Below are 24767 nucleotides of genomic sequence, written 5' to 3'. Positions count from 1 at the left end.
GATTCTTGCTCTGTCTCCCAGGCTAGAGTGCAGTGGTGTGATCATGGCTTGCTGTAGCCTCAAACTCCTAAGGTCAAGCAGTCCTCTCACCTTGGCCTCCCAAGTAGCTGGGACTACAGGTGGGCACCACCACACCCAGGTAATTTTTTTTAAAAATTTTTTGTAGAGATGGGGTCTCGCGATGTTGCCCAGGCTGGTCTCAAACTCCTGGCCTCAAGTGATTCCTCACCTCAAACTCCCAAAGTGCTGGGATCACAGGTGTGAGCCACCATGCCCAGCCTACAGCTTCCCTGAATCCATCAGAGAGCTCAGATCACAGGGCAACAACCAAGTAACCTGAAATCTAAGGAAAAAAAACAGCCTCCAAGGATTGACAAAAGGCAATACCAATAGTAACAACTAAGCTAGAATTATTTAAAAATTGCCTACAGGCCAGTGTGAGCTACCAAGAGAATACAGAATTTCTGGAGGCTGCAACAAAAAGAAAATAAGCTCGCGAAAACAGCGGGAAGGCCTGAAGGTGGGATTAGAGGGAGAAGAGTAACAAACCCTGCAGCCTTAGAGCACTGGTAGAACCCACTGCAGCTAGAGAAAAAATAGGGGAGAAAAAACAAAAACAAACCCTAATACCCTTGGAGGAGGAGCAGGAATTATGTCCTGGGCCCAGATCTACACTGGGGTGAGGCAGGATCACAAACAGATCCTACCAAGACCCAGGATGCAGTGCCTGCCTAAGAACCAGGCTGAATCAGAACAGAGACTGGCCCTGCCCGTCACCCTATCCCTCTGACAGGGGATGGCTGTCTACTGCTACGAGTGGCAAGAACAAGGAGAAAGGCTCTCTCTGAGGTGCAGAGGAAAGTGAAGACCTACAGCTGAGAGAACAGATACTGAAGAAAACTAACAAACTATCCCCCAACCTAAACATCGGCTAAGACTAGAGGAATCTGAAGTCTGATATAATAACTACAGCAACAACAAATCTCACACCCAGCTCAAATCCTGTCTACCAAAAGGAAAGCTCTACCCAATTCCAGGGATTAAAAACTCCTTACCTCACTGATGGATATGCCAATTACCCTGATTTGATCACCACACATTGTATGCATGTACCAGAATATCACATTGTACTCCAATAAATGTGTATAAGTATGTGTCAATTAAAAATAAATCCATGGCCAGGAGCGGTGGCTCATGCCTGTAATTCCAGCACTTTGGCAGGCTGAGGCAGGCGGATCATTTGAGGTTGGGAGTTTGAGACCAGCCTGAGCAATATGGTGAAACCCTGTCTCTACTAAAAATACAAAAATTAGCCAGGCATGGTGGCGGGTGCCTGTAATCCCAGCTACTCGAGAAGCTGAGGCACAAGAATTACTTGAACCCAGGAGGCAGAGGTTGCAAGGAACAGAGATCGCCCCACTGCACTCCAGCCTGGGCAACAGAGTGAGGCTCTGTCTCAAAAGAAAAAAAAAAAAAGAAGTAAATAAAAATAAATCCACTAAATGAACTGAAAGATCTTTTGTAACTATAAAATATTATATGTCTGCACGTTGTTACTTTTATCACAATAGTATTTTTCAAACTCTAGCTCATAGGTAGCATTTATCTGTACTTCATAGTAAGGTTCCACTATTTCAGGAAAGGAGGTTAAAGATGGACATGGTGTCTCATGCCTGGGAGGCTGTGGGAGGATCATTTGAGCCCAGTAGTTTGAGACCAGCGTGGGTAACATTGCAAGACCTTGCCTCTACAAAAAATAAAAATATTTGGTGTAAGTGAGACAGCAAGTGAGACAGAGACAGAGACAGAGACAGAAAGAGAGGAGAGAGTGTGTGTGTTTGTGTGTGTGTGTTGGGGTGCGGGTGGGAGAATAATAATAAATGAATAAATTAGTTGGGTATGGTGGCACATGCCTGTAGTCCCGGCTACTTGGGAGACTGAGGCAGGAGAATGGCTGGAGTCCAGAAGGTCGAGGCTACAGTGAGCCATGACTGCACCACTGTGCTCCAGCCTACGTAACAGGGCAACACCTTGTCTCAAAAAAAAAAAACCAAAAGGTTAGTTTTTAAGCAAACAAGACTTTTAAAAGATAAATAAGTGCTTTAGTGACATAGGTAGCTTGTATTTTGACCTTTTTCATGCTGTGGTTTCCTATGATTTCCAGGCAACAGGGAAAAAAGCAAACCCTACATCATCTTTCCAGGTTTGCCCTATGGCTTTTAAAGGTAAGCAGATAAAAGATTTATTGCGTAAAAAAAAAATCAAAACTCTACCTCAGTGTCTATGGCTTATATAAGAAGTCCAGCTTTCAACAAAAAACTATAAGGCAGATGAAATAGCAAGAAGATACAGGCCTAGACAAGAGGAAATAAGACACAGTAACGCAAGTCAGACCTTGTTTCTTCAGCATCTGATAGGCGTCTCGGATCTTGATGTCTTCTGGAAACCAGACTGTCCAACTAAAGAGTATTTCAATGACTCTTCCTTTCACTTTTTCTGTGGCCCAGGACCCCAGGTACTGAAAGTAAAAAGGAAAGAGAATTCTAGATCTGGAAGGGACTTGGGAGACCGACACTTTAACTAAAGAGGTAGCTGCTGAGGCCCAGAGACACAAGCTCCCAGGCGCGGTATGAGTGTGAGGAGAGACTAGAGGCCACGCCATCTGGCACCCAGCCCCGGAGCCCTTCCTGGGATTCAAGGAATTCATCTCCCCAATACTCACACTAAACCCCACCATGCAGGAGCCCAGGTCAGAGCCTGTTCTACACCACTGGGGACAGTCATTTTTTGCCTCGGACAAGAATATAATAATAAAATTTGGTCTTTGTTTCCGTTCCTGGCACAGAACTTCAAAAATCCTTGGAATTTCCTGAGTCACAAGAGTGTCTTGTTGTTCAAGAGACACACTCGCAGGGTGCACCTGAGTTTTCACTAATGACTTACAGTGAGTGCCTAGAGAGTTTCAAGGGCTGGCCACTCCAAAGAGATCAACCTTGTGATCAGACGGCTGAAACTTTCAGCCCCATCCCCTGACCCGTGCCCTCACATCCCCCCACCCACGAAGGTGGTGGGGCAGGCAGGGGGCTGTGAACTAGAGATTGAGTTCAACTATGTGGCCTATGATTTGACCGATCATGCCTAGGTAATAAAACCTAGTGCTAGTTCAAGTCAGCAATGATATGTAAAAAAACAAAACAAAACAAAAAAACCTCAGATGAAAATACTGAAACAAGGAAGCTCAGAGAGCCTCTCAGTTGAACCTACGTTGGGAGGATGGCAAGCTCAGAGTCCAGGAGAGGGCACAGCAGCTCTGTCCCCTCTTGCCCCACCAAGACCTTGCCTACGTATTGCTTCCATTTGTATCCTTTACAATAAAACAGGGATAGAAAGTATAGTGCTTTCCTGTGTACGTGAATCATTCTAGGGAATTATGGAATCTGGGGCGGTGGGGGTCATGGGAACCCCTGAATCTGCAGCTGGGGATGCAGAAGTGCAGCAGCTTGAGGACACATGAGACTCACGGCTGGCAGCTGAAACACAGGAAGCCTAAGCAGCACTGAGCCCTCACTGCGTGGGGTCCAGGTAGCATGCAACTCTGGGGAGTGTCAGAACTGAAATGAACTGTAGGACCCATGGCCAGCATCAGCACTATTGTGGGAACACAGCAAGGTAGGGCTCAATGTTGGTTACCTGAGACTGGCTGAGCTAAGACAGGTGCCAGGAGGATAGGTGCAGAGGACAAGGCAGGAGGTGATAGGAAACGTCAGGCCACCCCTGGGATCTCTCACTGTCTCTACCAGGAACCTGTGCCTCCAAGCTGGAGTTCCTCATCTCCTCTAGGCCACATGTCCCCCAAGGCCTTCTTAAAAGGGAACTGTGAAGGGGCAGGGGTCAGCTAATGAGCAGAGCCTCTTCCTAGAGCTTGGAGAGGAGAGCGCTTCTTTCACAGGCAGGAGCGGGTTTTGTCCATGCGTGGGCCTGCCTCTGGCCTGAGGAGGGAGCCAGGCATTTGACAGTGGGCGTAGGTGCGGCACAGTCAGCAGAGCCAAGCCCAGGTACTCACCTTTGGGGACAACACTTTGATCAGTTCGTTCAGGAAACGAAATTTGGCCACCTCGCTGTGGAACTTCTCCCCACAGTGGTTCATGCACATCTCCAGCACCTGCACAGACACAGGACCCCCATGAGAAGGTGGAAAGCCAGTGGTCCCAGGCTCCCCTCCAGGCTGGTAATCACTTGCTGGAGACTGCACTGGAACCAAGGCTAACCCTGCCTCAAGCCTATGAGGACACTGAAGTTTTGATGAAGAGGATGTTTTCAGATCAAGAAAAAAATGTCCCCTGTTCAATCTTGCTATACCTGCCTGAGGTTTATGCCCAGGAGATAGCTTAGTGGGGTATGTCAAACCCTGAGGTCACCCCGCCTTTTAAGGAGACCCTTTGAGAGGGGAAAGTGGCTAAAGAACCAACTCCGCCCCAGAGGCAGAAATCTGGTATCCAGTGCCCAAGACCAGCCAGATGTTACCCACTGGCACTCAAGAGGCAAGCTGAGCCTGCAGACCCCTCCTCTGGTCCATACTGTGGCTTTCAACACTGCAAATTAGTCACCAACATCTAAACACTCAAACATATACAAAGACCTAAACTAGCAATCCTGAGCCCATACTCATACCTGCCAACAGCTAGTGGGCCCTGTGCTAGAACTGCCCTCTCTAGACAGGGCACATGAACTTGCCAACCCTGGTCTAAGAAGGGCAAATGAAAGAAACCTTCCTTTCCTTCTCCCACAGTAGACTCAATGCTGCCCTGAAGAAACAGATGAGAAACAGGAGGAAGAAGGGTGGGGACCCTGGCCCAGATCTCCCTCCTCCAACCTGCTGTGAGGGTAAACCTCTCGGGGGACCTCCCTTCCCCAGTGAAAAGGATCTGCGTGGAAGCAAAGTACCTCTCAGCTCTCTATAGCACAAGGACAGGAAAGCTTAGGCTACAAGACAAGCCAAACTCACCGTTAAGGCATAAAGAGCTTCCTTCTCTTGCGGAGACTGGATCTTGTGGGCCAGTAGCCAGGGCGCATGTGTGGGGCTACAGGGAAACAAAAAGACCTAGACTCTGGGCGGGCAAAAAGAAACTAACCCGAGTGGCTGAGCATGCTCAGTAAAATCACTTTTCTTCCAAGGGCTGGTGTCCAAAAGCAGAGGTGGAGCGTGCCTGACAAACAGCCCACGCGGGGGCCCTGGAGAGGGCCACCTCGCACCCATCCTGGTTGCACCTATAGCACCCAAGCTCCTCCTCCTGCCCAGGGCACACTGCCCTCCCCTCAGCCAACCCCCAGCCCCCAAACTCCAAGCTGCCAGTCCCAGCCCAGTCCCATGCGTAGCCACAGCAGCACAGGCCCTGTATGGCTGTGATAAATGCCTAGGAAATGCTAGAGCAGAAAGTGCGATCAAACTCTGGGTTCAAACTGGCCAAATATGCGACACCACACAGATTAAACATTAAACTCCTGGGCTCAAGCAATCCTCCCGCCTTGGTCTCCCAAAGTGGTGGGATTACAGGCATGAGCCACCGATCCTTGCCTAGAGAGCTTAACCCTAAAACAGCCTCGAGAGACAAAGGCCTACACTCAGTGTGGGGTGCCCCCAGAGTCAACTATGTGTGTGAGAAGTCACCTTACCCATTGGGGTCAGTGTTCACCTGCTCACAGAAATTCTGGATAGCTGACCAATCCTGTTCCGACATGCTTGGGTCTGTGGCTTTGTCTGTCAAATAAATAATAAAGTTAGAGAGTACATAATAAGAAGAAATTTACACCCGTCCCCATAGACATGGTGGCCAAGAGCTGTCTTATCACAGATCTGCAGGATCAGACCAGTGGGCAGACAGCTGGAAGGAGAGGAATTGTGCCCGCGCTGCCTGCCACCACCCCACACAGCACTGGGCACATGGTATGCCCTTACTGAATATTTGCTGATTGAATGAACCAGGAAATTAACAAGCTGGCTGGGTACAGTGGCTCATGCCTGTAATCCCGGCATTTTGGGAGGCCGAGGTGGACGGATCATTTGAGGTCAGAAGTTTGAGACTAGCCTGACCAACATGATGAAACCCTGTCTCTACTAAAAATACAAAAAAATTAGCCAGGCGTGGTGATCCATGCCTGTAATCCCAGCTACTTGGGAGGCCGAGGCAGGAGAATCGCTTGAATTTGGGAGGTGGAGGTTGCAGTGAGCCGAGATTGCGCCACTGCACTCCAGCCTAGGAGAGAGGGAGACTCTGTCTCAAAAAAAAATAAAATAAAAAAAATAATTAACTGACAAGTTATTCCCCTGAAAGTGGCTCCACTTTTAGTGCAGAGGTTGGCCCGGGTGTTGTCTTCACACTCTAGTTGGGATGCCCCCACCTGGCCTGTGACAAGCGGAGACAGAAGAGAGGTCACCTGGAAGTGTCTCAGCTGTGTGACAGGAAGACAAGAACACACCACCAGAAGGAATACCATCCTGCCCGTTCATAAAACTTCCAGTGGCAGTATGGTGGCTCACACCTGTAATCCCAGCACTTCATGGGGCTGAGGTGCATCACTTGAGCCCAGGAGTTTGAGACCAGCATTGGCAACATGGGGAAATCACATACCTACTAAAATTTTAAAAAATTAAGAGCAGGCGCGATGGCTCACGCCTGTAATCCCAGCACTTTGGGAAGCCGAGGCAGGTAGATCACTTGAGTTCAGGAGTTTGAGACCAGCCTTGCCAACATGCTGAAACCCTGTGTCTACTAAAAATACAAAAAATTAGCTGGGCGTGGTGGGAGTGTTCCTGTAATCCCAGCTACTCAGGCGGCTAAGGCAGGAAAATTGCCTGAACCCAGGAGGTGGAGGTTGCAGTGAGCTGAGATGGCACCACTGCACTCAGCCTGGGCAACAGAGTGAGACTCCATCTTAAAAAAAAAAAAAAATTAGCTGGGCGTGGTGGCATGTGACTGTAGTCACAGCTACTCAGGAAGCTGAAGTGGAAAGACTGCTTGAGCCTGGGAGGCTGAGGCTGCAGTGAGCCAAGATCATGCCACTGCACTCCAACCTGGGCGGCAGAGCAAGACTCTGTCTCAAAAACAAAAAAAAACAACAACCCTTCCAACTCCCCTCTGGCCATCTGGTCCTGGCCTGCCCAGCCTCTCCGATGAAGAAACCGTACTGGTTCTGACAGAGCAGCTCTTTTAGGCTCTGGAAATGAGGCGTTGCTTCTCGGGGCAGTACTTCTGACATTCTTCTTCTCCTGGCCCGAGTGTCCGCTCTGTGCCTCTCAGTGCCCTATCCATATTCTTCCAGACCCATCTGAATTTCCAGCTCCTGCAGAAAACTTCCTCCCGCTGTGCCAGCCCCACTGCTTCTTCCTCTGATTACTCAACACAGCACAGTCAGAGTTGAATTTTTTGTGACTGCAGTCACATTTATGTCACGTGGAAGTCATGTGTCTAGATAGGGAGAGTCAACGGACAGGTAATCACCGTCTTCCTGCCCACTGACTCCATTCTAAGTGAAGAGAGAACACAAGGGCTAGGGAAGGATCAGTGATTGATTCCTACATTCTCCTCCCCACCCCCACAAAGCTCTCTCCCCATGTTCCGTATCTTAAAATCCTATCTACCCTTGGAGTCCCAAGTCACATTCCACCCTAAAGACTTCTCTGACCTTTTTATCTCCCACCCCCATAAAACAAAAGCTGTCTCCTCCTCCTCTGAACAGATATTTTATCTGCCCCTTCTCTGATAGGGATCTCCAGCTACACCCATTAGTCACATGTACTTGGACTCTCTGAGCCTCAGTTTCCTCAACTATAAAATAAAGAAAATAGGGCCAGGTGCTGCAGCTCATGCCTATGATCCCAGCACTCTGGGAAGCCAAAGGAGGAGGACTGCTTGAGCCTAGGAGGTCGAGACCAGCCTGAGCAACATAATGAGATCCAATCACCACAGAAATTTTTTTAAAAAATTAGTCAGAAGGCTGGGCGCAGTGGCTCACGCCTTAATCCTAGCACTTTGGGAGGCTGAGGAGGGCGGATTGCCTGAACTCAGGAGTTGGAGACCAGACTGGGCAACAGGTGAAACCCCGTCTCTACCAAAATACAAATAATTAGCTGGGCGTGGTGGCGTGCATCTATAATCCCAGCTACTCAGTAGGGTGAGGCAGGAGAATCACTTGAATCCGGGAGGCAGAGGTTGCAGTGAGCTGACATCGCGACACTGCACTCCAGCCTGGGTGACAGGGTGAGACTGTCTCCAAAAAAAAAAGGGCCAGGCATGGTGGCACACACCTGCAGTCCTGGCTACTCAGGAGCATCACTTGAGCCCAGGAGGTTGAGGCTACAGTGAGCTATGATTGTGCAACTGCACTCCAGCCTGGGGGGACAAAATGAGAGCCCGTCTCAAAAATAATAATAAAAACAGTCTGGGCACAGTGTCTCATGCCTGTAATCCAAGGTAGGAGGATCTCCCGAGCCCAGGACTTTGTGACAAGCCTGGGCAACATAGTGAGGCCCCATCTCTACAAATATATTTACAAAAAATAAAACAAGGAAAATAGTACCTTCCTCATGGGACTGTCATGTGATTTAAAGGGGAAGGTGTCTAAAATGCTTAGTACAGCAGCATGCAGTAAGAGGTCTACGAAGGATAATTGTTTATTATTACGTACAGTCTCTGGCTTTTACTGTAATATGTAGACATGTCTTGTCCTACCTAAAGAGAATGAAATCTTAAGGGCAGAAGCCATATCTTCCCTACAGTGCCTTACCCATAGGTACAACATAGAAACTCATCAAATAAATTATTTAAAGCAGTGATTCTCAGCGATTATGTGTCTGAATCACCTGAAGTCTATACCATTTAAGCTTCTGTTTCAGTTCACTACAAGGTCAAGGTTGACACCTCAAAAGAATTGTGACCTCAGCATGGGACTGGACCTGGAGGGAGAGAAGAGGAGAGGCAGGGAGAGAACAGGGGGAGGGGAGGCAGGGACAGGACAGGAGAGGCAGAGAACAGGAGACATGGCCCAAGCTCCCCTCACAGAATCCAAAGCCTTCTCACTCCTCCCTGGCTGCCAAGTGAAAGCACTGACCGGCACCATCTTTTTTTTTTTTTTTTTTTTTTTTGATATGGAGTCTCGCTCTGTCACCCAGGCTGGTGTGCAGTGGCACAATCTCAGCTCGCTGCAACTTCCGCCTCCCGGGTTCAAGCGATTCTCCGGCCTCAGCCTCTCAAGTAGCTAGGATCACAGGTGCCCACCACCATGATTGGCTAATTTTTCATATTTTTAGTAGAGATGGGGTTTCACTGTATTGGCCAGGCTAGTCTCGAACTACTGACCTCGTGATCCGTCCGCCTCGGCCTCCCGAAGTGCTGGGATTACAGGCGTGAGCCACCGCGCCTGGCCGGCACCAGCTTTCTTAAAGAAAGAAAAAACCTCTCTGAGGTTAAATTACATTCCAAACCCTTAACCAAGCCCAAGCAGCAATACAACCCACAAAATGTAAGGAGGTTTCTTTCTTATTTGCTAGAGCTTGTAACATGAGGACTCAATCAAGATTTATCGGTAATCCCAGCACTTTGAGAGGCCGAGGCAGGAAGATCACCTGAGTAGGGACGGGGTTTCACCATGTTAGCCAGGATGGTCTTGATCTCCTGACCTCGTGATCCGCCCGCCTTGGCCCCCCAAAAGTGTTAGGATTACAGATGTGAGTCACTGCGCCCGGCTCGGTTTTCTTTTACATAAACCTCTTCGTTTGTTGAAACCATAAGATCTTCCTCACAGTGTAGAAACCTGAAAACTCCCAGCAGCCAGCAATGAATGAAAGGTAGGGGCGGGGCCGCTGTCAGGGCGGGGCCTGGTGAGCCACGTGCCTAGGCTCCCGCGTCACGAAGGGAACGGGGCATGTGGAGGAGACTCTGGGCCTGATTGGTTCCTGGGAACCAGGACGGAGCTCTGGTGGTTGGCAGGGCAACCTCCTTCAGTTGGTGGGAAGCAGTGGAAGGAAGAGGAGCTTCCTCCGTGCCCTCTTCTCCACAATCACAGCTCTCAGGCTTGTTGTATCTAGACCCATTTTAAGGAAACCAAACAGGTTTCCAAGGGACCCCTGTAGACAAGGCAGCTCAGGGGAAGCAGCTGAGGCAGGGTGCGGGCTGCTAGTGGGGAGTAGCCCCACAGCCAAGGGCTGGCCCTGCCGGCGTGCCTTTGCTGGGAAGAGGTATAAGTGCTGAGCTCTGCAGACTTGGAAGCAAGGGAAGGCCCAAGCTGCCGGAGAGGAGCCAGGAGCCGAGCTGCCTCATGGGGAACACGCTGAGCTGTTGCTTGAGTGCCAATGCCAGCCCCAGGTAGGGTCGGCCCAGGGGGTCTGCGGAGCTGTACTGTGGCTCTGACATCTATGAGGCGGTGGCAAGCAGAGATGCAGGCCAAGGCAGAGAGGAGCGGAGGCACAGCAGATGGAACATGCTGTTCCCCAATGCCAGCCCCAAGCGGGGCCAGCGTGGGGGGCCTGGGGAGCTGTCCTGCAGTGCTGACATCTATGAGGCAGCGTCAAGCAATGGTGCAGGCCAAGGCAGAGAGAAGCAGAGGTGCCGCAGATGGAACATACTGCTCCCCAATGCCAGCCCCAAGCAACGCCAGTGCAGGGTGTGGTGGGTGGAACCGCCCTGCAGCTATAACATCATGCAGGCGGAGGTGGCAGTAGCCCACACCCCACTGCTGTGGAGCCTGCCCAGTCGGATTTAGGTACCGTTTTTTCCTTCCTTGGTTAAATTTATTCGTAAGTATTTTATTCTTGTTGATGCTATTGTAAATGGAATTATTTTGTTTTATTTTTGGATTGTTCATTACTAGTATATCAAAGTGCAATTGATTTTTGCATGTTGATTTTGTATCCTGCAATTTGCTGAATTTATTTATTAGTGCTAACAGATTTTGGTGTGGAATCTTTAGGTGTTTCTACATACAAGATCATGTCATTTGTGAAAAGAGATCATTTTTCTTCCTTTTCATTTTTAACGGCTTTTGTTACTTTTTCTTGCCTAATTGCTCTGGCTAGAACTTCTCATACTATGTTGAATAGAAGTGGTAAAAGTAGGCACCTTGTCTTGTTTCTTGGGCTTAGAGGAAAAGCTTTTAGTCTTTGACCATTGAGTATGATGTTAGCTGGGGGCTTTTTTATATGCTGCTTCTATCATGTTGAGGAAGTTTCCTTCTATTCTCAATTTGTTGAGTGTTTTTTTTTTAAATCATGAAAGAGTGTTGAATTTTGTCAAATGCTTTCTTCTGCGTCAACTGAGATGATCATGGTTTGCTTTTTTCTTATTATTTTGTTAATGTTATGATCAATTTTCATATGTTGAACCTCCTTTCATTCCAGAAATAAATCCCATTTGATTATGATGTCTATTTAGATTTTGAAGACTGTTTTTGATTTTTAAACTTTATAGGAGCTCTCTATAGAATGTGTGTGTGTGTGTGTGTGTGTGTTTATAAAGTAACAACTTTAAACATTTGGTACATTTGATAAAAATATTTCCCTCATTCTCTTGCTCTTTTAGTTTGGTACTTTTGTATATTACAGAAAGTTTTAATTTATATTTTTTAACCTGACCTTTTCCCTTACTGCTTTTATTACTATATAGCTGAAAATGGTATTCTTGTATATAGGATAATTTTTTTTTCTTTCTTTTTTTTTTAGCTTTTTTTCTACTGTGTTCTAAAATATTTATCTCTTTAGAATATGGAGTTTACTTTGGTGCATGTGTACAGTGAGGATTTCCTTTAAGGTTTGGTATTTCCCATCTCGTGTAGTATAGTGAGTGGTTAGTGTTCAGATCCTGGCTGCACCACTTGCTAGCCTCGGGACCTTTGGCACTTAACTCTTTGGGCTTAGTTTCCTCATCTGAAAAGTGGAGATAAGAGTATATCTGTTTCATAAGGCTGTTGTGAAAACAAATGAGAGAAAAACTTGGCAGGGGGCCTGCATGCCATCAGGGCTCACTGAGAGCTAACTGATGTTGTTACCATTGTTACTCCAACCTTATGATCATCCTGCTTATTTACAAAAGGTTTCTCTGTATTTAGAGTTATGGTTTATTTCTGAATTTCATATTCTGTTTCATGAATTCTTTTACTGGTGCTGTATGGTGTTATTGTTGCTTATTCTTCTTTCTCATGCTATTTAAAGTTTCTCCAAATTTTAGAATCATTTCTTCAAGTTTCAAAAACAAAGTAATCTGTTCGATTTTGTGTGTGTGTGTGTGTGTGTGTGTGTGTGAGACAGGGTCTCACTGTGTTGCCCAGGCCGGAGTGTAGTGGCATGATATTGGCTCACTGTAGCCTTGACCTCCCAGGCTCAAATGGTCCTTCCACCTCAGCCCCCCGAGTAGTTTGGACTACGGGTGCATGCCACCACGCCTGGCTAACTTCTGTATTTTTTTGTAGAGATGGATTTTGTCATGTTGCCCAGGCTGGCCTTGAACTTCTGGGCTGAAGTGATTTGCCCATCTCTTCTTCCCAAAGTGCTGAGATTATAGGCATAAGCCACTGTGCCTGGCCAATCTGTGTGAATTTTAATGTTAAATCTATGCATTAATTTGGGGCAGGTAACCACGTTTGCTGAATGCCTGCCTGTCACTGATAAAATCAATAACTTTCCACAAAATAGCAACTAAAAATGCTATAGTAGGAAAGCCTGAATTGACTGATAACTGAGGAAGAAATGGAAAGCTATTAAAGAACTGCCTGTTCCCTCAAAGGGTAGCAGGATTGGATGGATTTTTTCATGCATTCTTCCAAGGATCAGATAATCCCCATGTTGAATGAACTGTTTAAAAACATAGAAAAATCACTGTCAGAGGCAAAATGATTCAGTTTCCTAAATCCATTGCCGTCTCCCCCCAACTCCCTCATGTGCAGTGATTATGTCTTATTCAACATCGAATCTCTGTGCCTGGTTTGTAGGAGGTGCACGATGTGTTGATTAATCTGAGAGGAACATGGCACAACCAAAGACAGCTTGCAGAGCAGCCAGCCCCAGCCTCTGATGTTATAAATGTGGATGTGCTGGTGGTGGGCCAGTTCTGTTGTGGGCTTGGGTCAGACCTCACTTGAGGACTGTGATTACTCTTGGGCTTTAAGCTTTGAGAGGGGAGAGGAGAAATTAGAAAAGGAAATGGCAGGCCTCGTATACTGGATTTCTGAGCAGGTTGTCTGAAAATAGGATGAGCTGCCTCACATAATAGTATTTTTCCTATCATCGCACAAGCTTAAGCAGAGTCTTGGGTGATACTGTAAAGGGGCAGTCACATGCCTCATAGTGGATTGGGCTGGATTCACTTACTTTCTTTTCTTTGTCTCTTGCTGCTTTCTTCTGACTTTTGAGCTTATAAAAATGTATGTTAGAAGCAGTGTTGACAGTGTTTGGCAGCTTTATGGGTGTGTGAAGAGTGGATAAGGAGGAAGAGATGAAAATATCAGAGGTTTTGAAACAGGGTGTTTGGGGATGGCACTCTTGACGATTGGAAAAATAAAATGGAAAGCCATTCTGGAGGTGGGTGGATAAGTTTCGTTTTGGTTGGGTTATATAGTATTTGAACATAAGAATCCCAAGAAAACTTTTATTAAAAGCTATATTTATTGAATGTTACCATTTTCAGGTACTGTGCAATGTGAATCATTTAAGTTTTTGGTGACCCGTGTAGAAAGGAACTGATCTAGTCTAAACATGGAACTATCTCTTAAATCAAGATACAGCTGTAATCATATAGATGCTTTTCCTGAGTTAGTTTTTTACATCTTCCTTTGTTGACTTAAAGTTTTTAGTTTGACTCTGATACTTTTGTTTTATTTGTGCGTGGCTTGATGGATTTTTCCTGTCCCCCTCTATACACTTGTCACAATGAGGGGCTGCTAAATAGGGCAGTGTTCTCTGTTTGTGTAGTCCCCACAGCTGTTTCCTATAGTAAAGACTCTGGAAAACAATGACCTCATAGTTTCCACAAAAAAAAAAAAACCTTTTATATTTAGTAGGGGAAAAGAAATCATTCAAAATTCAGTAATTTAAAGTTATGGCCTCTGTTGCTTCTTCCTTCAAAAATATTGTTTGCTCTGCTAATTAATTGTTCATTGGCTGTTCCTCAAATGACCTTTTATGTTTAACAAACAACATTTTTGCAGTGGAGCACGTCGGGATATCTTGTCTTTCATTTGATTGTGATCTTTCTCTATTTAGAAATCATTGTTTTGTCTACGGCCATACCACCCTGAATGCGCCCGATCTCGTCTGATCGCGGAAGCTAAGCAGGGTCGGGCCTGGTTAGTACTTGGATGGGAGAAATCATTGTTTTAAGCCATGGACTGTGGCATTTCCTAGTGCAATTGGCCAGTCACTGAACATCTGTTGCTTCTTCCCTCCAGCTGTTGGGTTCGGATGGTAGCAAACAGTGTGTCCACAAATAAACAGTTCACGCTTTAGAAGATTTCATAGGACTGGTCAGGAAATGCCTTTGTTGGTATCTGCTTCTACTGGAAGGAACCCTTCTTTGTAAACGCATTACTAGCTCAGTACATGTTTTGGCTTTAATTTTTGGTATTCTTTTGATCTTGAAAAGCAAGGCAGAGAGCCATCTGATTTTCAGGAGATTTAAGAAACAATAATAATCACAGTGATGGAAATGCCGCTTATTTGTGTAGGGCCATATCATTTACAAAGTGAATTCATGTACACAAGCCCAGAGAGAAAAGCAAGCTGATGATGGCAGGTTCCATGTGCCTTTTATGGTTCATTAGAGTTCTTCAGCATCAAATGCCCTCCCATTCATTGCTACGCTCATTTTACTGCTTGCTCATTTCAGTCCTTTGGTACTCTAGTGACACAACAGGTTTCCGTGTTTGATCCTGTCCCCAACAACATTTTTGCCAGTGAGTTGGATGAGGACCTCACCTAGGTATATTAATTGAATTTGTAAATGTCTTCTACAAAAATTTGACTGGGCATGGTGGCTTATGACAGTAATCCCAGCACTTTGGGAGGCTGAGGGTGGAGGATTGCTTGAGCCCAGGAGTTCAAGACCAGCCAGGGCAGCATAACAAGATCCTGTGTCTACAAAACTAAAATAAAATACAACTTTAAATTGTTATTATTTTTAGACAGTCTTGCTCTGTCGCCCAGCCTGGAGTGCAGAGGCACGATCATAGCTCACTGCAGCCTTGAATTGCAGGTCTTGAGATCCCTTGCCTCAGCCTCCTGAGTAGCTAGAACTGCAGGTGCACAACACTACCATGCCTGGATAATTTTTGTATTTTTTTGTGAGGTGGGGTATGTTGCCCAGACTGGTCTCAAATTCCTGACCTTGAGTGATCCTCCCACCTTGGCCTTCTAAAGTGCTGGGATTACAAGCGTGAGCCACAGCGCCCAGCTGAATTTGTAAATGTCTTGACGGGTATAGCGTATACTCCAAGTTAGAGAATGCAAGTCCATTAAGATCTTTAATTAAAATTAATGGCTAAAATGGAATAGAATCCTGCATCTTGCATTTGGATCCAAAAATGAACTAACTACCCCATAGCACCTATGTGAAAGGACCTGGGTGTGTTACTAGCACGTGACTTACGCTGATGTATCTGTCAAAAATGTTTAAGGTTTTTATGCTACCTTCAAAGAAGTATCTTGATCTGGGGTGGTGGGTGATAGTGCTGTTCCTGGCAGACCACACCTAGGATTTTATGTTTACGTGTCATTCTGGAAACCTAGGATATCATGTAATTTCTGGGCTGACAAACTGTAGCGTGTCTAGAGTTGGTGGTGGAAGACTCCCTAGAGGAATCTTTCAGCAGGGAGAGGGGATTACTTTGATTGAAAGCATTTGTCTTTGCACATAATTCCAACTCCTGTAGTTCTGGCCCTCATTATGTCTCAGTCACACAATTGCAGTAGTCTTCTAGCCCCTCCACTATTGCTAAACTCTGTCCTTTCTAATTGGTAGTTTTTCTTTTTTTAAATTTTATTTATTATATTAAAAAATATTAGAGATGGGATGTCACTTTGTTGACCAGGCTGGACTTGAACTCCTGGCCTCAAGTGATACTCCCATCTTGGCCTCCCAAAATGCTGGGATTATGGGCGTGAGCCACCACGCCTGGCCTAATTGATAGTTTTGGTTGCTGCCAGATGAATCTTATTAAAGTTTACTTGAAATTACATATTTTTCTTTTCAAAAATTGCCATTGCTTTTTTATACAGAAAGTACCATGCAAATTTCTTAGCTTGGTATTTAAGCTTTCTCATGATGAAACCTTGTCTTCCCCCCTGTCCCGGAAAGGCAGAGGAAAGAGCTGTAGCATCAGAGACTTTGGTTCAGATTCTGAGACCTGAGGCAAGTGATGCATTCTTCATAGGATTGATAACCAGGAATAGGTGAGAAATGTATGTAAAGTGCCTAATATGGTGCCTGGTATAGAGAAATCTGTTAGCATTATTATTTCACAGTCCCCTGACTACTTTGCTGGCTATTGTTTGTTCCCTATACCCTCCCACCTGTAGTGCTTTTTCTGTTTTCTCCTTCCTGGGTCCAGAGTACACCCCCACTTTACTAGTTTTAGAAATTGCTCTTACATTAAAGTTCCGCTAGCCCCTGTAGTTGGACGTTATGGCTTCCTCATTTGAAAGCAGGTAACATTTTACATGGAACCATGTTAAAGTACTTGTACACTTCTTTCTTAGTTATGTTTAAATAATAGTAATAATAGCCAAATGTTCAGAAAACCTTTCTTTGTGAACATTTCAACTATATATAACTAAGAGGGGAGATCAGTACGATGAACCTGCATTTCCCTGTCACCCAGCTTCAACAACTACAAATTTGTGGGCAATTTTATTTCATCTATATAACCTTTGCCTTTACTCTCCCCAAACTTTTGAAGCAGCTTCCAAATGTATTTCATCCATAAATATTTAAGTATATATCTCTAAAAGATAAGGATGGTTTAGAAAAATCATAATGCCATTATCTGCCTAAGGAAAACTAATATTCCTTAATTAGTGTTCATATTTCTCTGATATTGTTTCTGTCTGTCACACACATATATACGTACACATATATGTGTACAACTGTGCATATCTATTTCCTACATTTTATATAAGGATCCAAATAAGTTTCCAGAATTTCAATGGATTGATACATCTGTTGTCGCTCACATCCTCTCTCTCTCATTTATTTCATTTTTCCTCTGGCAGTTTATTTGTTGAATGCATGTTTGTCTAGTAGAGCAGAGCTCTTCAAATTATTTGTGGTTTAGGACTAATTTTTAAAATTTCCAATCTATTGTGGGCTGTTTGTAAAATACAATACAAATGAATTAATAGAAAAGTGACATTAAAAAGGCATATGTAAGACCAGCCCCATTAAAAAAATTGTTAAATTCAGAAGACATAAAGTTATTGTTTAATTTGCAAATACTTCTAAATGCTTACTCTCAATTTCTATAATCTCATCATGGACTGGCAACAGAAACTTCATAGTCTTGATTTTTTGTATTATATTCCAGTAACTTCAATTAAGATGTTCCTCTGTCCATGTATTTCCTGTAAAATGGTAGTTAGACCTAGAGGTTTAGAGACTCGTTTGAGGTTTTTTTCTCCTTCTCTTTTTGGCAAAACTTTCTGTGCGTGGTGTTATAAACTTCCATCAGAAAGCCTGCACTGTTTGGTTCTATCTCTTGTGGTGCCAAGAATCACTGGTAATTGTTCCCTGACCCGTTAATTTATTAAGGGTTGAAAGTGGTGAAATTATAATTCTAACATTCCTTTTTTACTTGTTAACTGGAACACTTCTACAGAGACTCTTGTCCAGTTATTTGGTTTCCCTGAAGTAAATTTTGCAGAAGAAAGGCTAGATAAAAGCTTGATTTTTCCCCCTCCTTTATTTTCCAGTTTTCAAAATTATTACTTGATTTCCAGTTGTGTTTAGTGAATTTTTGTAACCTTGTGAGCTCATGGGTTTAAGCATATTTGATGTATTCAGTCAGTTATAGTTTTTAACCTTATTGATGCTCAAAATTGTCCCATTTTTGTCCAGTGGGACAAGTCGACTCTCAAGTCGTTTTGACACTGTACTAGTAGCCTGGCATGTCAAACGAGAATGCAAGGATGTTAAGATGTTCCAGGCTCATCATTTCTTGCACCAGATCTGGAATTAGTCATTTCCAGATACTGGAATCAGGTTCCTTTGGTACGGTGGTACCGAGAGACCACAGTTGAGGCATGAGGGATGCACATGGTTTCTAAGAAAGGGGTGATTTCTTTTAAAGCTAAATCATGAATTCACATTGATTATTCTAATACAGGGTTTCGGGGTTTTATTGACCCTCATTGGTCTTATATCTGTGGCTCGTTCCTCCCATGCTGAAAATCCTATTTGTAGCACCAGCATAAATTCTCGTTTGCCTTATCCCACAGTATGCTCCTAAGTCTCAGAATAATAATCCCAGTACTACCACCAACAATGTTAGTATTTGAAAATGGCTTAAGACTTATTTGGTAGTTTTTTGTCCATAGCATATATTCTACTAGGACCGTATGGTACAAATTACTGTGTTTTAAAGTTACTTGGAATAGTTCTCTACATGGTTTTGTCATCACTGTATACATAGTTAATATTAGTTGTTTCAGCCAGGCACGTTGGCTCACGCCTGTAATCCCAGCATGTTGGGAGGCTGAGGCGGGTGGATCAAGAGGTCAGGAGTTCAAGACCAGCCTGGCCAAGATGGTGAAACCCCATCTCTACTAAAAAAAAAAAAAAAAAAACACCTACAAAAATTAGCCAGGCACAGTGGTAGGTAGGTGCCTGTAATCCCAGCTACTTGGGAGGCTGAGGCAGGAGAATCACTTGAACAGCACTTTAGCAGCATAGGGCCCTGACTGTTAGAAGGAAAACTAACAAACAGAAAGGAATAGCATGTCCACTTAGAGTCCTCATTTGAAGGTCACCAACATCAAAGACCAAAGGTAGATAAATCCACAAAGATGGGGGAGAAACCAGTGCAAAAAAGCTGAAAATTCCAAAACCAGAATTCCCCTTCTCCTCCAAAGGATCACAGTTCCTCACCAGCAAGGGAACAAAACTGGACAGATTTTGAGTTTGATAAGTTGACAGAAGTAGGCTTCAGAAGGTGAGTAATAACAAACTCCTCTGAGCTAAAGGAGCATGTTCTAATCCAATGCAAGGAAGCTAAGAACCTTGAAAAAAGGTTAGACGAATTGCTAACTAGAGTAACCAGTTTGGAGGAGAAAATAAATGACCTGATGGAGCTGAAAAACACAGTATGAGAACTTCGTGAGGCATACAGAAGTATCAATAGCCGAATTGATTAAGTGGAAAAAAGGATATCAGAGATTGAAGATTAACTTAATTAAATAAAGCGAGATGACAAGATGAGAGAAAAAAATGAAAAGGAAGGAACAAAGCCTCCCAGAAATATGGGACTATGTGATAGGATCAAATCTACGTTTGATTGGTGTACCTGAAATTGACAGGAAGAGTGGGACCAAGTTGAAAAACATTCTTCAGGATATTATCCAGGAGAATTTCCCCAACCTAGCAAGACAGGCCAGCATTTAAATTCAGGAAATACAAAGAACACCACAAAGATACTCCTCAAGAAGTGTAACCCCAAGACTCATTATCATCAGATTCAGCAAGGTTGAAATGAAGGAAAAAATGTTAAGGGTAGCCAGAGAGAAAGGCTGGGTTACCCACAAAGGGAAGCTCATCAGACTAACAGCAGATCTCTCTGCAGAAACCATACAAGCCAGAAGAGAGTGGGGGCCAATATTCAACATTGTTAAAGAAAGAATTTTCAACCCAGAATTTCATATCCAGCTGAACTAAGTTTCATAAGCGAAGGAGAAATAGAATCAGACAAATGTGGAAAGGCTGATGGCAGTATGGGTCAGGGAGGGAAGGTTGTCACTTACTGGGGATGGGGAAGCTGTTCCTTCTGGCAAAAAAAAAAAAGGTTCATCAGAGTCTACGAATTCAGTGTTCCCAGCTTCATCAGGGTCCTCCCACACATTTTTATTCCAAGTTGCAGAGTCTCATTCTTTTCCAATCAATGCCCTCACTTTAACAGTGGACACCTGGTGAGGCGGTGCATGCACCTTTCATTACATGTCAGCCACTTGTGTAATAAGAGCTTGTGTCTGTTTTTCCACAATTTCAGCTCTGTCTCTACAGGAGATAAGATTCTCACTCGGGCAATCTTAGCAGATTGGAGGCTCAGTATCTGCTTCTGAACCCAGGAGACAGAATCCCTGAGTTCATCATTTTCTTTCATCACTTTGTCCACTGAACTTAGGAGTAACCAACCAGCTTCATTGTGTTCCTTGGTTCTCCACATATGGTCAAAGGTATCATAATATTCCTTTGGGTATATATCTAGTAATGAGTTTGCTGGGGCAAATGGTATCTCCAGTTCCAGATCTCTGAGAACTCACCACTCTGTCTTTCACAATGGCTGAACTAATTTACATTCCCACCAACAGTGTAAAAGCGTTCCTGCTTCCCCGCGACCTCACCAGCATCTGTTGTTTCTTAACTTTTTAATAATCGCCATTCTTACTGGTGTGAGAGGATATTTCATTGTGGTTTTGATTTGCATTTCTCTAATGATCAGTGATGTTGAGCTATTTTTCATGTATTTCTTGGCCACTGAAAGTTTCAATGTTTTAAAAATAAGAAATTAACCCAAGTGACAAATTCACTGTAGTAGAAATCTATGAATTAATGTTTGTTTATCTCTTTGGTAGCTTTTTTTTTTTTTTTTTGAGACGTAGTCTTGCTCTGTCACCCAGGCTAGGGTGCAGTGGCACGGTCTCGGCTCACTGCAACCTCCACCTCCCGGGTTCAAGTGTTTCTCCTGCCTCAGTCTCCCAAGTAGATGGGATTACAGGCACCCACCACCGCACCTGACTAATTTTTGTATTTTTAGTAGAGACGGGGTTTCCCCATCTCGGCCAAGCTGATCTCGAATTCCTGACCTCATGATCCACCTGCCTCAGAAATAGAATCCTTTACAGAGAGGCAAATGCTGAGAGATTTTTGTCACCACTAAGCTTGCCTTACAAGAGCTCCTGAAGGAAGCACTAACATGGAAATGAACAAGTACCAGCCACTGCAAAAACATACCAAATTGTAAAGACCACCAACACTATGAAGAAATTGCATCAACTAATGGGCAAAATAGCCAGCTAGCATCATAATGACAGGATCAAATTCAGACATAACAATATTAACCTTAAATATAAATGGGCTAAATGCCCCATTTAAAAGACATGGACTGGAAAATTGGATAAAGAGTCAAGTTCCGTCAGTGTGCTGTATTCAGGAGACCCATCTCACATGCAAAGATGCACATAGGCTCAAAATAAAGGGATGGAGGAAGATATAACAAGCAAATGGAAAGCAAAAAAACAGCAGGGGTGGCAATCCTAGTCTCTGATAAAACAGACTTTAAACCAACAAAGATCAAAAGAGACAAAGAAGGCCATTACATAATGGTAAAGGGATCAATGCTATAAGAAGAGCTAACTATCCTGAATATATATGCACCCAATACAGGAGCACCCAGATTCATAAAGCAAGTTCTTAGAGACCTACAAAGAGATTTAGACTCCCACACAATAATACTGGGAGACTTTAACACCCCACTGTCAATATTAGACAGATCAATGAGACAGAAAATTAACAAGGATATTCAGGACTTTAACTCAGCTCTGCACCAAGTGGACCCCAAATCAACAGAATATACATTCTTCTCAGCAACTCATCACACTTATTCTAAAATTGACCACATAATTGGAAGTAAAACACTCCCTAGCAAATGCAAAAGAATGGAAATTATAACAAACACTCTCTCAGACCACAGTGCAATCAAATTAGAACTCAGGATTAAGAAACTCACTCAAAACCACACGACTACATGGAAACTGAACAACCTGCTCCTGAATGACTACTGTGTAAATAATGAAATGAAGGCAAAATAAAGATGTTCTTTGAAACCAATGAGAACAAAGACGCATGTACCAGAATCTCTGGGACACATTTAAAGCAGTGTTTAGAGAGAAATTTATAGCACTAAATGACCACAAGAGAAAGCAGGAGATATCTAAAACCAACACCCTAACATCACAATTAAAAGAACTAGAGAAGCAAGAGCAAACAAATTCAAAAGCTAGCAGGAAGCAAGAAATAACTAAGATCAGAGCAGAACTGAAGGAGACAGAGACACAACAAACCCTTCAAAACGTCAATGAATCCAGGAGCTGGTTTTTTGAAAAGATCAACAAAAAAGATAGACCACTAGCCAGACTAATAAAGAAGAAAAGAGAAGAATCAAATTGATGCAATAAAAAATTATAAAAGGGATATCACCACTGGTCCCACAGAAATACAAACTACCATCAGAGAATACTATAAACACCTCTACACAAATAAACTAGAAAATCTAAAAGAAATGGATAAATTCCTGGACATATACAACCTCCCAAGTCTAAACCAGGAAGAAGTCAAATTCCTGAATAGACCAATAACAAGTTCTGAAATTGAGGCAGTAATTAATAGCCTACCAACCAAAAAAAAATCCAGGACCAGACAGATTCATAGCTGAATTCTACCAGAGGCACAAAAAGAAGTTGGTACCATTCCTTCTGAAACTATTCCAAACAATAGAAAAAGAGGGAATCCTCCCTAATTTTATGAGGCCAGCATCATCCTGATACCAAAACCTGGCAGAGACACAACAAAATAGTCATAGAAAATTTCAGGCCAGTATCCCTGACGAACATTGATGCAAAAACCCTCAATAAAATACTGGCAAACTAAATCCAGCAGCACTAAACTCCTTGCCTCTCATGAGTGGTGAATCAGGAGTGTCAAATGCATTTATTTTTTATTTTGTATAAGTCTCTAAACAGTTTACACCAAAGACTATCAGTGTTCTCCATACTATTAGAAGTAGAGTCCTTAGCATTTTTGGGTTGAATTATATTAAGTAGCTAACTCCAGAAACCCCCAAAACAATGAAAGAACTTCGTCCTTAATATACTGTTCCTCTAGAACCACTCCTGGTACCAAAGTCTGTATTAGCGTTCTCTAGAGAGTAAAAACTAATAGGAGATAGATATAGATATATGTAGATATATATAGATATATATATGAATTTGTTATTATATAACATATACTATATATAATACAATTTTAATATATATTATATTTATATGAGTTTATTAAGTATTAACTTATATGATCACAGGGTCCTGCAATAGGCTGTCTGCTGTCTGCAAGCTTGAGAAGCAAGGAGAGCCACTCCGAGTCTCAAAACTGAAGACCCTGGAGTCCGATGTTTGAGAGCAGGAAGCATCCAGCACGGAAGAAAGATGTTGGCTGCCAGGCTAGGCCAGTATCTCCTTTTCAAGTTTTTCTGCCTGCTTTATATTCACTGGCAGCTGATTAGATAGTGTCTCAATTAAGAGTGGGTCTGCCTTTCCCAGTCCGTTGACTCAAATGTTAATCTCCTTTGGCAACACTCTAACAGACACACCCATGACCAATACTTTGTTTCATTGAATCCAATCAAGTTGACAGTATTTTTTTTTTCTTTTGAGACGGAGTCTCGATCTGTTGCCCAGGCTGGAGTGCAGTGGCACCATCTCGGCTCACTGCAAGCTCCACCTCCCGGGTTCACGCCATTCTCCTGCCTCAGTCTCACGAGTAGCTGGGACTACAGGCACCCGCCACCACACCTGGCTAATTTTTTTTTTTTTTTTTTGTATTTTTAGTAGAGATGGGGTTTCACCATGTTAGCCAGGACAGTCTCGATCTCCTGACCTCGTGATTCGCCCGCCTCAGCCTCCCAAAGTGCTGGGATTACAGGCATGAGCCACCACGCCTGGCCTAAGTTGACAGTATTAACCATCACACCCTGGTTCTCAATGTTTACCTCCTTGCTTCCACATAAGGAATCCCAGAGAAAGAACTGCCTAGCAGTGACCTGGGCTGGGTCCTCACACCTCTTCTTGTCCATCCCCACAGTATATAAAGTGTGCTCACCCACCTATGAGGTACCTGTATGTCTTTGTAAGTTGGCCCCACATGTAAACAACACACATGAGAACAGCAAACCACAACCACATTGAAGGTACCAAATGAAAAGGCGGGTATTTGAGTCCTTTGCCAAAACAGGTGCCATTTAGGAGATAAAATAAATAGATTTTCTCCATCTTTTTCTGGAGAGGAAAGCAGTTACCCTGTGACATCCACAACAGGTTGGATGCAGCGTTGTATGAATTCTGGAAAAGCTGCATGGAGAAGCAGAATAAATAACCTCAGGATATGTGAGATAGAGCAGGAAACATGGGCTGATCCTCATTGTGGGTTTCTAGAAACAGTTTACTGAACTTGATAGTTTACTTAGCAGAAAGCCCTTTCTTCCTATAAAGTGCATTGCAATGAAGTGGACAATAAAACCTTTTGTGCTATTTGTCATTGGCCTCCATTAATTCCATTAGCTCTGATACTTTATGTACACCTAGCCATACGTAGCATCTTCCCTGAACAGCCTCTGGCTGTAGGTCAGCCACCCTTTGGCACTAAGGCATAAATTTGCATAATTTTTTCCTATTCCAGGATGATCTAATATCTGGTTATTGCCCGTTAAGCCTCCTGTGATTGTTCTTGGAGGTATTTATTGAGCTA

At 43.8% G+C, this 24767-nt stretch overlaps 1 protein-coding gene and 1 long non-coding RNA gene across 2 annotated transcripts in view; one reads left to right on the top strand and one right to left on the bottom strand.

Moving 5' to 3' along the window:
* LOC129048849 (ADP-ribosylation factor-binding protein GGA2-like) overlaps window positions 1-7584 on the bottom strand; it is a 30667-nt gene extending 23083 nt beyond the window's left edge. The window contains 5 exon segments of the mRNA XM_063728404.1: window positions 2395-2518; window positions 4064-4162; window positions 5006-5081; window positions 5674-5758; window positions 6436-7584. Of these exon segments, the coding sequence (XP_063584474.1) occupies window positions 2395-2518; window positions 4064-4162; window positions 5006-5081; window positions 5674-5758; window positions 6436-6508 (457 nt within the window). The 5' untranslated portion in view covers window positions 6509-7584.
* Window positions 7585-9878: 2294 nt separating this feature from the next.
* On the top strand, window positions 9879-24555 carry LOC129048583 (uncharacterized). The gene is made up of 2 exons (XR_008511024.1): window positions 9879-10758; window positions 23326-24555. It is a non-coding gene; the product is annotated as an uncharacterized LOC129048583 (long non-coding RNA).
* Window positions 24556-24767: the final 212 nt, after the last annotated feature.

The sequence above is a fragment of the Pongo abelii genome, chromosome 9 (assembly GCF_028885655.2).
Source record: "Pongo abelii isolate AG06213 chromosome 9, NHGRI_mPonAbe1-v2.0_pri, whole genome shotgun sequence".
Taxonomy (NCBI): domain Eukaryota; kingdom Metazoa; phylum Chordata; class Mammalia; order Primates; family Hominidae; genus Pongo; species Pongo abelii.
The sequence above is the reverse complement of the archived record's forward strand: the minus strand, read 5'-3'. Positions and strand labels throughout refer to the sequence as shown.